The sequence below is a fragment of the Rhinopithecus bieti genome, unplaced genomic scaffold (assembly GCF_001698545.2).
Source record: "Rhinopithecus bieti isolate Rb0 unplaced genomic scaffold, ASM169854v2 scaffold_33065, whole genome shotgun sequence".
Lineage (NCBI taxonomy): Eukaryota > Metazoa > Chordata > Mammalia > Primates > Cercopithecidae > Rhinopithecus > Rhinopithecus bieti.
Window position 1 is genome coordinate 905920 of NW_016814114.1, and position 13557 is coordinate 919476.

The 13557-nt window shown below is 55.9% G+C and overlaps 2 protein-coding genes across 4 annotated transcripts in view; one reads left to right on the forward strand and one right to left on the reverse strand.

The window, feature by feature from the left end:
* LOC108513878 (sodium/potassium-transporting ATPase subunit alpha-3) overlaps positions 1 to 13157 on the reverse strand; it is a 122320-nt gene extending 109163 nt beyond the window's left edge. For all 3 annotated transcript variants that reach the window (XM_017849805.1, XM_017849808.1, XM_017849806.1), the window contains exons 1-7: positions 13017 to 13157; positions 10585 to 11536; positions 7010 to 7138; positions 6526 to 6690; positions 4063 to 4160; positions 3792 to 3957; positions 622 to 800 (exon numbers count right to left, since the gene is read on the reverse strand). In XM_017849805.1, the coding sequence (XP_017705294.1) occupies positions 622 to 800; positions 3792 to 3957; positions 4063 to 4160; positions 6526 to 6690; positions 7010 to 7088 (687 nt within the window). In that variant the 5' untranslated portion in view covers positions 7089 to 7138; positions 10585 to 11536; positions 13017 to 13157. The remainder of the gene's footprint in view (positions 1 to 621; positions 801 to 3791; positions 3958 to 4062; positions 4161 to 6525; positions 6691 to 7009; positions 7139 to 10584; positions 11537 to 13016) is intronic.
* ZNF574 (zinc finger protein 574) overlaps positions 11625 to 13557 on the forward strand; it is an 11699-nt gene continuing 9766 nt past the window's right edge. Inside the window, exon 1 of the mRNA XM_017849819.1 lies at positions 11625 to 12344. The gene's annotated coding sequence lies outside the window, so the exon portion shown is untranslated. The remainder of the gene's footprint in view (positions 12345 to 13557) is intronic.

Genomic DNA, 13557 nt, shown 5'->3' on the forward strand with positions numbered 1-13557 from the left:
TCATTTGGTTACTAGGAGTTCAAGACCATCCTGGCCAATATGGTGAAACCCCATCTCTACTAAAATACAAAAATTAGCCAGGTGTGGTGGCAGGTGCCTATAGTCCCAGCTACTTGGGAGGCTGATGCAGGAGAATCGCTTGAACCCAGGAGACGGAGGTTGCAGTGAGCTGAGATTTCACCACTGCACTCCAGCCTGGGTGACAAAGCAAGACTCCGTCTCAAAAAAAAAAAAAAGAGAAACAGAAAGAAAAAAAATACATGCAAAAACACCTTAACACACAGGTCAATAAAAAATGTTTAAAAATCCTTCAGTGCTACGATGTAGCCAGATCTGACTCTGGGCCAGGCACTGCCCTACATACTTTACTTGCCACTCACTCATTATCCTCACAACCCACTGAACAGGGACTATACACAGGCAGATGGGGTGACTGCCCAGGACCACACAACCAGGAAGCAGGCGGGCTGAGAGACAAACTTTACAATTATCCTCTTCATGGAAGAAGAAGGTCTTGAAGCCCCCTTTTGACTCCTGAGGCCCATGGGCATTGGGTGACTTGCTCAGTTGCCCCAAGTTTCTGGCCCTAGTCCTTTGGGAAATTAGAGGTAGGGGGCTCACCTTACGGAGGATGAGGTGGGAGATGGAGGCGTTGGCATCGATGATGATGGTGGACACCTTGTCATCACGGATCTCCTTGAGCAGTGGCGTGGGGTCCCGGCTGTCGTCCAGCATCCTCACTGACAACGTCTCCTTGGAGATGAGGAAGCCACGCACCAGTTCCTCCAATCGCAGCAGGCCTAAGGGAGGGGTAGGGCCTTGGGTTGGAGCCCTTCCAGGTACCCAGGCATGGCATAGACACTCACTCTTCCTCAACATGGGGCAGCTGGGCAGAGGACTGGAGGGTGTGCAAGGACATGGGGCAGCTGGGTCCCATGGGGTATGGGCTTGGGGACTCCAAGCCTGGGCCCTCCCCAATTAAAATCCCAACCTAGACCTCTTCCTAGAACTCCAGATTCCTGTCTCTGCCACCTTCCTCACCCCTCACTGGGGTGTCTGACAGGCATCTCATGCTTAATCTCCTTGCTCAACCACCACGGCTTTCCCGTGTTGGTGAACAGCATCTCCAGTGTGCCAGTCACTCAGGCCAAAACTCTGGCTTCCTCTCTTTCACACCCAATCCATCAAGGCCCTACCTTCCAAACACATCAGATTCCCTCACCCCATGCCACTGTCACCACCCTGCCCTGAGCCACCACCAATTCCTGCCTGCTGCAATCCCCAAGCCTGCTCCTGAGTCTGTTCCGTACACAGCAGCCAGAATGATGTGGGTCAGATGTGCTCCTCCTCTGCCCCAAACCCTCGAATGACTTCTCAGTTCAGTCAGAGTCCTTGAGACTGAAGTCCTCACAGCCTCCAAGGCCCCACACAATCTGCCCACCTCACCCCCTTGTTACTGTCCAGACTGCAGGAGTTCAAGACCAGCCTGGCCAACACAGTGAGACACCATCTCTTTAAAAAAAAAAGGTGCCTGTTGAGCATGTGCTCTGAGCCAGGCTCTGCTCTTGGTATTGGGGGTCAGCCGTGAGTGAAGTAGACCGGGTACAGGATGAGGAGATGAGTGGGGCAACAAACACCGCAAATAAGTGCATTACATGGTTAGAAATAATGAGTTCTATGTTAAAGCAGAAGTGAGTTATGAAGACTGGGAGTCTAGTGTGGGTGTGGGGTACAACTTTAAATGAAATGGTGGGCAGGGGCCTCACCGAGACATTAGAGTACAGACTGATCTCTAACAGCCTAATACCAAGAGCCGGGCCTGGCACAGAGCAGCTGCTCGATAAACACCTTTTTTTTTTTTTTTAAACCACCCAGCCCACAGCCTTTCCTCTCCCCACCACTCACTCTCTGGGCTTGAGCCACACTGCCTCCTTGTTGTTCTGCACACACCACAGTCTTGCTCCTGTCCTGCGGCCTTCACGTTGGCTGTCCCCTTGGCCTGGAACCCTCTTCTTTCACATCCTCACATGGCTCCCTCCTTCCCCTCCTCCAGGTCTCTACTCCAACGTCACCTTCTCAATGAGGCCCTCGCCCACCATTTCATTTAAAGTTGCACCCCACGCCCACACCCTTCTTCATAAGTCATTTCTACTTTTCCATAGAACTCACTATTTCTAACCATGTAATACACTTATTTGTGGTGTTTTTTGCCCAAGTTCTCTCATCAGAATGTACTTGGACTACTTCACCCACGGCTGACCCCTAATACCAAGAGCAGCGCCTGGCACAGAGCAGGTGCTCAATAAATTTTTTTTTTTTTTTTTTTTTTTTTTTTTTTTTTTTTTTTTTTTTTTTTTTGAGACGGAGTCTCGCTCTGTCGCCCAGGCTGGAGTGCAGTGGCCGGGATCTCAGCTCACTTGGCACAAGCTCCGCCTCCCCGAGGTTTACGCATTCTCTGCTCAGTCCCGAGTAGCTGGGATTACAGGCGCCCGCCACCTCGCCCGACTAGTTTTTTTTTGTATTTTTTTTTTAGTAGAGACGGGGTTTCACCGTGTTCGCCAGGATGGTCTCGATCTCCTGACCTCGTGATCCACCCGTCTCGGCCTCCCAAAGTGCTGGGATTACAGGCTTGAGCCACCGCGCCCGGCCTCAATAAATTTTTTTTAAGAGATGAGGTCTCACCATGTTGCCCAGGCTGGTCTTGAACTCCTGGCCTCAAGCCATCCTCCCACCTTGGCCTCCCAAAGTGCTGGGATTATAGGCGTGAGCCACCACACCTGGCCCAGTAAACACTTCTTGAAGGAGGAATTCCTTCTAGAAGCTATGGAGCACAGTCCCTCCCTGCCTCAAGCTCCATACCCACAAATCCACCAGTCTACCAGACATCTCACATGAATGTCTCAAAGACACACCATGCCCAACATGTGCCCCAATGAATAGTGTTCCTCCTCGGCAGAGGCCTCACACCATCCCTAGCCCCACCCTCTTCTTTCTGTCACTGCCTCTCACATCACCCTGGCCCCCTCATTCCAACTGCCACCACCTGGGCCCAGACCAGTGTTGCCTCTCCCCGCCTTTCGCTTGTCTCCTTGCCACCCCTCTTGTCACTCTCCAGCCTGTTCTCTACACTGCAGCCTAAGCGCTCTTCCTAGAACACGAAACTGACCCTGTCCCCTCGCCCTGCCCTGCATGGGGACCTCCCATGGCTCCCATCATCTCTTGCTTCGTTGTTCCCATATTTTAGCCACTGGGAGCATCTGTAAGCCTCTTGAAGGGCCGTGCTCCCTGGGCCCTCTACCTCTGCCCTTGCCACACTCTGCTTAGAACCTGTTCCCTCTTTCTTCCCACACCCTTCAGGTTCAGCTTGGATGTCTCTTTCTCATAGGCACAGGCTCTGAACCTCCCAGATGGATTAGGATCCCTCCTATGTGATACCAGAGGCTCCACATGCCTCTTGGCAGCACACGTACCACTCTGTATCATAACAGCTCAATGACCAATGACCTCCACTAGAACCGGAGTTCCAAGCACCCAGGGACCACGCCCAGGGCCTAGCAGAGGGCCTTGACATGACAGGTGCTTAGTCACCATCTGGGGAATAAATGGATCTCTTTGGGGAGAGAAGGGGTCTGTGGAACCAGAGCCCTCAGTTTCTGAAGATGGGAGAAGAGCCTGGTGTCTGGGTGCCCCAGGGTTCTAACTAGCGGGCAGTGAACCACTGTGTGGGACACCAGATCTCTTGGGAAGGGGTATCTGGGGAACAGAAAACAAAACATCCAGTTCTCCCTCACACTCAGCCTTGGCGCAGATAAGGCTGGCCGAGGGGTAGTTGAAGGACTTGAGGATTCGGGAGACTGCCAAGCTGACGTCCTCGTTACTGGGGTACAGGCTGACAGATGCGAAGCGAAGGTACTGAAGGCGGGGTGTCTCCTCAGGACCCACCTTGATGTGGGGGATCTGGACAGAGAGGAAACTTTGGCCTCCATCCTGCTTCTCCGCCCAGCCCTTGCCTCCCAGGGACCTACTCCCCGCAAAGCCCCGGGCCCATGCTCCCCACCTCACCTCCTTCTCTCCACAGATATGGCTCACGGTGGAGGCAGATGCTGGGCTGGAGGAGGGCCCGAGGACAGACACAACCCCTTTGGGCAAGATCTGACACACTGCAAGGGAAGGGGAAGAGACCACAGAGTCAGGGACCCCCTGCCTCCTCTACTTCCCCATCTCTCAGGGAGCCCCCATGGCCCAGGAGAGGATCAGACACTGGCAACTGCCTGATCCTCTTCTGCCATCCGGGACCCAGAAGGACCGTCTCTGACCCCACCCAACAAGTGAACATGAGGGGGCATGAGACAGAGAGAGATGAGGACACAGCAACAGAGGGACAGGTCAGGCCAAGGGAGATCAAAGGAAGGGATAAAGAGAAAGAGACACCAGTGGCCTCCTCTGCCTGCAAAGCCTGTGCCTAGTCCCTCAGCCGCTGTTGTTCTCAACCTTTTCAGCCATGCCACAATCCACGGTGCACTCACTACGTCCTCCCCTGACCCCGCAGCCCAGGTCCCCTGGAGCCTCCCTATACTCCAAACACCGCTCTCCTGCTTTACCTACTTCCTCCTCTTTCTTCTGCTCTCTTCCTTCTTAGACACATGTGTGTCTCAAGACTGGGAGGTGGAAAGCTGCTGTTTTTGCTTGTCCAGTGCCTGTTTTCATGGCAGAACCCTAACTTCTCCTGGGGGAACTATCCCTACCCTTCAGTCCAGTGTTCCCAGGATTGACTGGCACCTGATGCAGGCCTTGGGGAGTCCTCCATTCTTCTAGCCATGGCAGCTGGTTCAGAGATACGTATGGGCGCAAATCAGACCATGAAGCACCTTCCCCAGGTCTTTTGCTACAATTATCACTCGGTTTGCTAAACTGGTGAGATGTAAGCTTGGTGCTGCTGGGGCCATCTCACCACCAGTTAAGAGAGCATTTCTGAAAATGAAGCCAACTCAGAGGAAAGCAGGCCTCAAAGGTAAAGACACAGAGAGATTCTCCAGGATGTCATTTGAATACCTGAATCCAGCCATGCCTGAAACAATCCTAGGCCATCGTTTGAACACCTGGATTCAACCATGCCTGAAATTTGTCCGTAGGTCCTTTAGCGACATGAGCTAATATGTTCTCTTTTTTCCTTAAACCAGGCTGAGTTTGGTTTCTGCCACCTCTAACTAAAGGCGTCATAACTGAACACCTCATTTCTTCCAAATTGGCTCCTTCTGGACCTTCCACAGTGGTGAGGGCCCCACCATCCACACAGACCAGATGCCTGGAAATGGTCCTTGCCTTCAATCTCTCTCCTGACAGCCAATTAGTCACCACGTCCTGTTTCTTCTTTGTCCTCAAATATCTCACATCTGTCCCCTTCTCTTCAACCCCTTGGCCCCTGCCCTAGTTTAGGACTCTCAACTCAGACATATACCAGAGTTCTCACTCATCACCCAAATCCAGCCTCCAGATTCTCTTTCCAGAAGCCTTGCTCCCTGGTATAGACCTATCAATGGCTTCTCAGTGCTTGTGGGTGAAGGCGGCATCTTTCACCCCAGCACTATAGCCTCCTTGAGCCGGCCTGACAGCCTGCACAGCCTCGCTTCCTACTGCCCTGTCACACTTAGCTCTGAAGTCTCTCACAATCTCTCCAAATATGTCCTGAATCCAGGTGGATTCAGGATGGGCTCAACCCCACACACCCTCATTCCTTGGCTCCAAATATTTCCCCCTGCTCCCACCCTGATCCCCACCCCATCTCCAGACTCTAGGCACATGCCTGGAATGCCATCTGCCTCCTCACCCTCCATCCCAGCTTCTCCCAAATTCTACTCTGTGCCACACCAGCCAAAAAAGCCTGTGAAACACCATACCCCATTCTCCCTCTTAGTGATCTGAAACATGCAGTAACACCATAAAGCCTCTGATAAGGCCTGCAGAAAAGAAACCTGTCTAAAACATATTTTAAGGCAGCATCTCCCGAAGGTCTAACTGCAGCACATCTGTTCAAGTGACACCTTCGAACATTCAGCCCATCAGTATTCCATAGACACTTCCACACCCCCGTCATGTGGCCAGCCGTGCTTGGAGCCATGCCACTCCTTCTATATCCTGTTCACCTTTCAGAGCCCAGCTTCAGACTAGCTTTCTCCAGAATGCCTTTGCTGACCCTCGTGCAAGCCTCCTGCCCTCCATGCCTGGGGCTTGTTATTAAGCTCTGGGGGCTAACAAGCATCCCCAGCCAGCTGGGATGACAGGGCTTATCTTTCCAATGTCACCCCGCGCTCCTCCAGAGCAGACTTGGGGCTTATGCTCTCCCTCTTTTCCAACCTCCAGGCCCAGCAGCAGCCATGTCTGGGAAGAAGGCAGAGACAAACACAAAGGAAGGGGGAAGATGGAGCTAGAAGAGGACAAGGCCAGGCCAGAAGCCAGGGGCAAAGGGATGGACTGAGGGCCACCAGCCTGCCCTGCCTCACCCCATGCCCCCAATGCCCCACTCACTGGTGTCCGTGGTCTCGTACTGGCTGTCCCGCTGTAGCTCAAAGATGTCTACTTCCACTCGGGCCTTGGCTGGGACCTCGATGATCCCGTTGATCTGCTCCCGGGCCAGGGCTAAGGCCAGACGCTCACCGCGGCCACACACTGTCTGATCATCCAGGATTGCAGCTGAGGGGACACAGGGGTTGGGGACCAGACTCCTGAGTCATGAGGAAGGAGGGGGCTGGGGTCTTGGACTCCTGGGCTCTAGGGTGAGGTGGGTGTAGGGACCAGGGGTCTAGACACCTGGATCTGAGGTTGGTGGGAGCTAGGGGTCTGGACTCCTGGGTCCTGGGGGAAGGAGGAACTGGAGGCTGGGACTCCTTGCTGCTGAAAAGAGTTGAGACCCAGGTCCTGAGGGACTGGCATGCATGGGTCCCCAGAGGAGCCCCAGGGCCTGATGGGAAGGTCTCTGAGGACACAGGTGCAGGGTGCGGGAGGGCCTCACCCATGCGCAGTGATGAGAGCACCTGGCAGCTGGGGCTGGCGAAGGCAACAATCAGCAGCAGCAGCAGCTCAGCCGGCATCTTCCTCCCCTCCTCATGGGGACGCAGCTGCCGCGGCCCCCACTCGCCACCTACAGGGAGACCCCCCAGCCCAGGGGGAGATTACTATGTGGTGGGATGGAACCCCTTGGAGGCCTGCTGGATGGGGTGATCACAGAAGCCTTGGGGACATTGTTGGCAAGCAGTTCACAGCTCTGCAGAGCCCTGCTCTGTTTAGAAGCTTGCAATACTGAGGGCATTGCGAGAAGGGAAGCTCAGTTCAGAGGGGAGAGCGGAGGTCACAGTGCTCAGGTGCTGAGTGGGAAAGGCTGCAAGAGAGAGGATGCGCACAGCTACTAAAACAGGAGAGAGGCGTGTGAGGTTCTCAGGTAGGAGTGAATTCCTGGGACCAGCCCCACCCTAATAGGAAACCAGGAAGTACCACCCCCCACCCAGTCCCGCCCCTGTCTCTGGGCAGGCAGCCGTTACTAGGCAACAGAAACCGGCTGGAGAGGATGCGGTGGTTGCTAGGCAACCCCATCCCAGGCCTCACTTGCCACTTTCCTGATGTCCCTAGTTCCCACAATCCCATGGGGAGAGAGGCCTGGACATCCGAGGTCTGGAGGGGAGAGTATCCAGGAGTTAAGAAACTTCGGGAGAGATGGAGAGGTGGAGAAAAAGAGAGAGAGGCACACACGGAGCCCCATAGATGAATGGACCTAGAGCAGTAAAAGAGCTAATAAATAAATAAATAAATAAATAAATAAAAAAGCAAAGAGAGAAAAGGGAGGAAACAGAGAAAGTGAAAGAGAGGCTTAGAGAAGGGAAGGACAGAGACTCAGAAAAGGAGAAAGGACAAAATAAATAGAAATACAAGGGAAGAGAAAGGCAAGACAATAGGAAAATGGGGGTAGAAATGGAGAGAAAAGAAGAGAGTTACAGGGAGCTAGGAAGAGGACAAGGAGGGAGAAAGAGGGGAAAGACAGGAGGATGAGGAGGCAAGATAAAGAAAGGACAGAGCAGGGAGAGGAAGAGAGAGGGACAGGCTGGAGAGGTGGAAACCAAGTCACAGGTGAGACACAGGAAGACGGAGACAGAGGATGGAGAAAAGATATGAACCGACCTGGATACAAACAAGAAGAGCTGGAAGGGAGGAGTCAGTAAGGCAGGGAGTGAGCTGCCTGCCAGAAGTTGGTGCTAAACCGCTGCCCCCCACCCTGCTGGGGAGCAGAAGTAAAGGGGTAGATGGTACATCTTTGCTCTTCACAACTCTCCACTCCTAAGGAGTCAGGGATTCCTCTAGGCACCCTGGCCTTCTGCAGGGCAACCACAGGGCAAGGAGTTTGGCCAGATGCACAGCTCCGCTCCCCCTGGCTAAGGGCTGTGCCCCAAGGGAAGGGATGCTTGGGTTTCCATGGAGTGAGGTTACTGTGGGGGGGCCCAGAATGCTGTGAGGTGGGCCTGGACACCGGACCCCACTCAGTCCCCATGGAAGGACAGCTTGAGCTGGTGAAACTGGAATGAGAACTTCGAGGGAAGGATAGAGGCATAAGTCCTTCTGACCATCTCAAGTGGCCTGGAAAACCCAGGCCAGGGATCAGTCTCAGCTCTGCCCCAGACTCACTGCATGATCTTGAGCAAGTCACCGCCCTCTGGGCCTCTGAGAAGGAGAGAGTGCCGAGTGGGAAGGCATGCTGGACAGGCTGGGGACTGCAAACTATAATGTGGATTATGGTGAAGGCTTGTCAAGGATGGAGGCTCAAGGGATGCTGGGAGACCGGGAAGGAGCACTCACAGTGGGAGGAGTGTGAAGGGCGGGGCTAGGAGAGAGGCAGGAGGGGAGTGGGTCATCCTGAGACACCAGGGACTCCTGAAGAAAATCAGGGAGCAGAGGACAAAGGACAGAAAGACTGAGGGAGAGATGGGGCAGAAGGACAGGAACCCACAGGTGGCAGCCAAAGGTGGGAGTGGACAGAGAAAAAGACTATACGACAGTGTTGAGGGGCAGCAGGTGGACACAGATACACACAGAAAGACAGCCCAAGAGGTAGGAACTGAGGCTAAGTGAGAGAGCAAGAGACAGACATGGCCTAGAAACGAGACATCAAAGAGATACAGAGACAGGCAGGCAGGTGTCCAGCAGGCCCAGGACTCATAGCCCCAGAGAACTGGGCAAAGCCAGATAGAAGGTCAAACCCAGCAGAGAGCTGCAGCAAACAGTGGGCACAACAGGGTAAGAGACATCAGCAAAGGTGAAGGCAAGGAGGCCACAACAAGGCCACGGGGTGAGGGAAGGCAAAGGGAGATAAGAAAATGCAGAGGTACAAGACTTGGGGAGAAAGGAGAGAATACGGCCAAACTCCGCAAAGAGAGATGGCCAGTCGGAAAGAGAGACGGTATGTTACAGCTGCACAGCAGGCCCATAGAAGAGGAAGGGGCGAGCAGGAAAAGCAACTGGGAGACAGAAAGGGGGAGTCAGGGAGAGAAACAGAGGTGGGGAGATGGAGTGAGTGCACTAGAGGGGCACAGTCAGGGACAGCGCAAGTGCCTGCAGGAGGGGCTAGACCCACACAGAGGCACAGCCACACCAAGACACTCAGGAAAGCCGTGCGGGGGAGCAGGAGATCCCAGGGCCCGAAAGCCCCCAGATACGGAGAGAAAAGGGAGCACAAAGGCCACACGAGGTAACACAGAAGTGGGGAGAGAGAATGGGAGTGGAAAGAGTTAGACCAGCCAGGAAAAGTCAGCATGGACCACGGAGTGGTAGGGCAGCAGCTGAGGAGGGAGGGACGGAGGAGCCGGGCACCCAGAGTGGATCTGGGGGAAAGAGGTGGAAAAGTGACAGAGGGAAGACAGCCTCCAAGCCCAGAGGCAGAGAGACGGAGGAGGACAGGTGAGCAGAGGCACAGAATGGAAAGAGAAGTGGAAAGAGACCTGCCAAGGGAGACTCGGAGAGAGGGAAGCCAGGGTGGAGGAGTTCGGACAGAGACAGGGATCTAAACAGAGACATGCTGAGAGTAGCCTGGGTTAACAGCAAAGAGAGAAGTTGGACAGAGTCAGAGAGGGGCCCAAGAGACACAGAAAATGGGGGCTCAAAAGCGGAAAGACATCTCCAAGAGACAGAGACTGGATGGGATGGGGACAGGGCGAGGGCCCACCGAAGGCAGGCAGAGGATGAGGCTCAGAGGAACAGGAAGAGCCAGTCTGGGACCAGGACAGAGGCTTAGAGACAGCAGGCGCACGGACATGCCAGGGGCCCGGGGTAAGTCAGAGCCCGAGTAAGAGCAGTCAGCCCAGTAGGACCCACAAAGCTGGAGGGCTGGGGGTGGCAGTGAGCTATGTACCCAGAATAAGGGGTGAGAAGAGGTGGAGGTGAATGGACACTGAGGAGATGGAGGGCGCAGAGCAGGCCCCTAGTGGGGGAGGGTACTTGCCAGTCCGGAGAACAGGGAGAATGTGGTGCCCCCTGCGAGGCGGCACCAAGCCCAGCCTTCCAGGACCCAGAACCCAGCCCAATCCCCGCCCTGCAGACACTCACGGATCCTGGTGGGACGGAGGGCTGGGCTCCCTCGAGGCCCGAGGACCGACAGCGGGAGGTGCTCCGGCGCTGGGTGGCGGTGGGGCTGGGCGGGGGGAGAGGGCAGTCCACAGGGCCCCCTCCCCCGCCGCTGGTGGTGGCCCCCAACTAATCCAAAACGGTGGCTCCACAGGAGCAGGGAGGAAGGACAGGTGGAAGAGGAGAGGGTGGGCCGGGGAGGGGAGGAAGGGGAAAGGAGAAAATGGAGGAGAGAAGGGGAGCGAGGAGAGGGGGAAGGAGCAAATGGAGGGGAAGGAGAGAGGAAAGGAGGAGAGGAAGGTGAAAATGGAAGTGGGGGCACAGGCAAAGCCGGGGAGGGGAAGCTGGCCCGGGAAAGGGCCCCGCCCCTCCCCTAGCCGGGCCGGCCTGGGGGGGCCACAGGGGCGAGGACTGGGTGCAGAAAAGGAAGCCGGCCATCAGGGGAAGTGGGGAGGGGAGGGCCTGCTGGGGAGGGGCCGCCCCTTCCCCCCTCCCCCCTGGAGCCTGGGCCCTGCCCTGGTTGAGGCAAGGGCCCGGAGTCCTCAAGCCCTCAGCCCCCACGGGAAAAGCATGCTGGGGGCGGGGAGAGCCCGGGAGTGGAGGGCTGGGGAGGACGGAGGGCTGGGAGACCCAGAGAGGCCGAGAAGGGGGCAAATGAGGTGGAGAGATAGGGAGGAGGGAGAGGAGGATGGAGAGGAGCAGGTGGAAGAGAAAGGCGGAGGAGGGTGGGGTGTCCCAGGGGCTCCCGGTGCTGGGTCTCAGTGGGAGGGCCTGGCCACAGACTCCTGGTCCCCTGTGAGGAGAAGCCGCCGCTGGCTCCAGTCCCCGGCTGGGCCTGCCTCCCCGCCGCTGGCTGCCGCCACCGCTGCTGCCACCGCTCAGTCTCCCCTCCGAGGCCGCCGCCTGCCTGCCCGCCTGCCGCCCGCGCTGGGTCCTGGAGCGCGGGGCGGGGGTTTGGGGGGGTTGTGGGGAGAGAGAAGAGGGAGGGAGGGAGGCAGGGAGGAGGGCGGGCAGGAGGAAGGGAGGGAGGCAGGCAGTGAGCGAGTAGGGAGGGGAGTCGGGGGAGGGGGAGCCCGTATTGGTTGGGGATAGGGGCCCCCCCGCGAGGAGAATGCTGATGAGAAGAAGGAGCTGCATTGGATGGAGGGCCCACCCCCGAGCCACCCCCTCTACCACCCCATGCCACCGCCCTGCCCAGACAGCCCTGGGCACAGGAGCCCACAGAGATGGGAGGCAAGAAGACCTGGGGAGAAGGCCACTGAGATGAGGGGAGAGGGCTACAGAGATGAAGAGAAATGAAGAGAAGAGAGACAGCCATCAAGACTGTCCAGAGAAGTGGGCTGAGGCCCATAAACCCCACAAGGACAGGAAAAGCCCAGGGATAAGAAAGAAAGGCCCATGGACACAAGGGAGCAGCCTGCAGAGACAAGCAAAAGGATCTCGGAGACAAGGGGCAGTATGTGGACACAGAGACCTCCCGTGAAGGAAAACAGGGGAGAAGCCAGAGACACGAGAGGCCCCTGAAAACAGAAAGCACTCCTCGGATATGGGGAGCGGTCCACAGGGAAGGGAGAGAGCCAAGGAGAGCCGAAGAAGGTCACAGAAACAAGGGAGGCCTACAGACACCAGGGGACCACAAAGACAAGGATGTGGCTCATAGACACAAGAGAGCCACTGAGGCAGGAGCTGCCAGCCTGGAGATGCGGGGCAAGCTTCTCCCAATAAAAACAGCTCTTATAGAGGTGAGGGGATGGGTGGTGAGTATGGGAATTCCCTATAGTGCACAGAGAAATCCTTGGGACCCACAAAGATGAGTGGGTGGAGAGAAGGGGCCCTCATCATCTAGTCGCAGGAGCAGAGAGGCAGTGGGAAAGGTGGATGGGAGAAGGACAGGGAGCTGGAGGGCAGAGCCAGGAGAAGTGGGAGACTCCTTCCCAGGGAACACTCTGCAGCCTCTCAGAAGGAGCTGAGCAGGGCACGGGGATGGAAGAGAGAAGCGACACAGATCTTGGAGTGGGGGTGGGTGGTGCATGGCTGGGTGGGGGGGTGAAATTTGGGGGGAAGAAACATGACAGTTGGCACTGAAGGCTGAGCCCGTGACTCACCACCACCCCCGATGCTCGTGATGGGGAGGAGACACTGACACACTCACGTGCAGCCCACAGCACATGTGACCGCATGCCTCGAACACACAGCTGGCACATGGCAACTCCTGGACCACATGCCAGCCTAGCACGGGAAGCCCTCTGCAAGCTGGCATGTGGGGCATCCTGGACACACATCTGACACATATATCTGACACTGAAGGACCACCAACTTTGCACACACCTCCTTACCGTACTTGGTCAACATCTACACCCACCCCTCAAATACCACAGTCAGCTCCAGCCAGGCCTAAAAGCCCAGGCTCATACCCGCCTCTGGGACTTTGCTTATGCAGGACTTCAACACAGAACACCATCCTTTCGACTGCGGCGGTGGCTCATTCCTGTAATCCCAGCACTTTGGAAGGCCGAGGCAGGTGGACCACCTGAGGTTGGGAGTTCAAGACCAGCCTGGCCAACATGGCAAAACCCCGTCACTACTAAAAATACAAAAATTAGCCAGGCCTGGTGGCACGCTCCTTTAGTCCCAGCTACTTGGGAGGCTGAGGCACAAGAATCGCTTGAACCTAGGAGGCAGAGGTTGCTGTGAGCCATGATCATGCCACTGCACTCTAGCATGGGAGACAGAGCGAGATTCTATCTCACAAAAAAAAAAAAAAAAAGAATGACCACCATCCACTCTAAATTCAACCTGTCCCCGAAATCCTAGCTAGTCCTGTGCTACCACCTCCAGAAAGACCAGTCCAGGCCTCAGCTTATTCCTATATCATCTGGAGAGAAGAGAGACCTACACAACCCAAATCAAGTTGGGAAGTCCAAGCAAAAGGCCTGAGAAGTTACCTGGATCCTC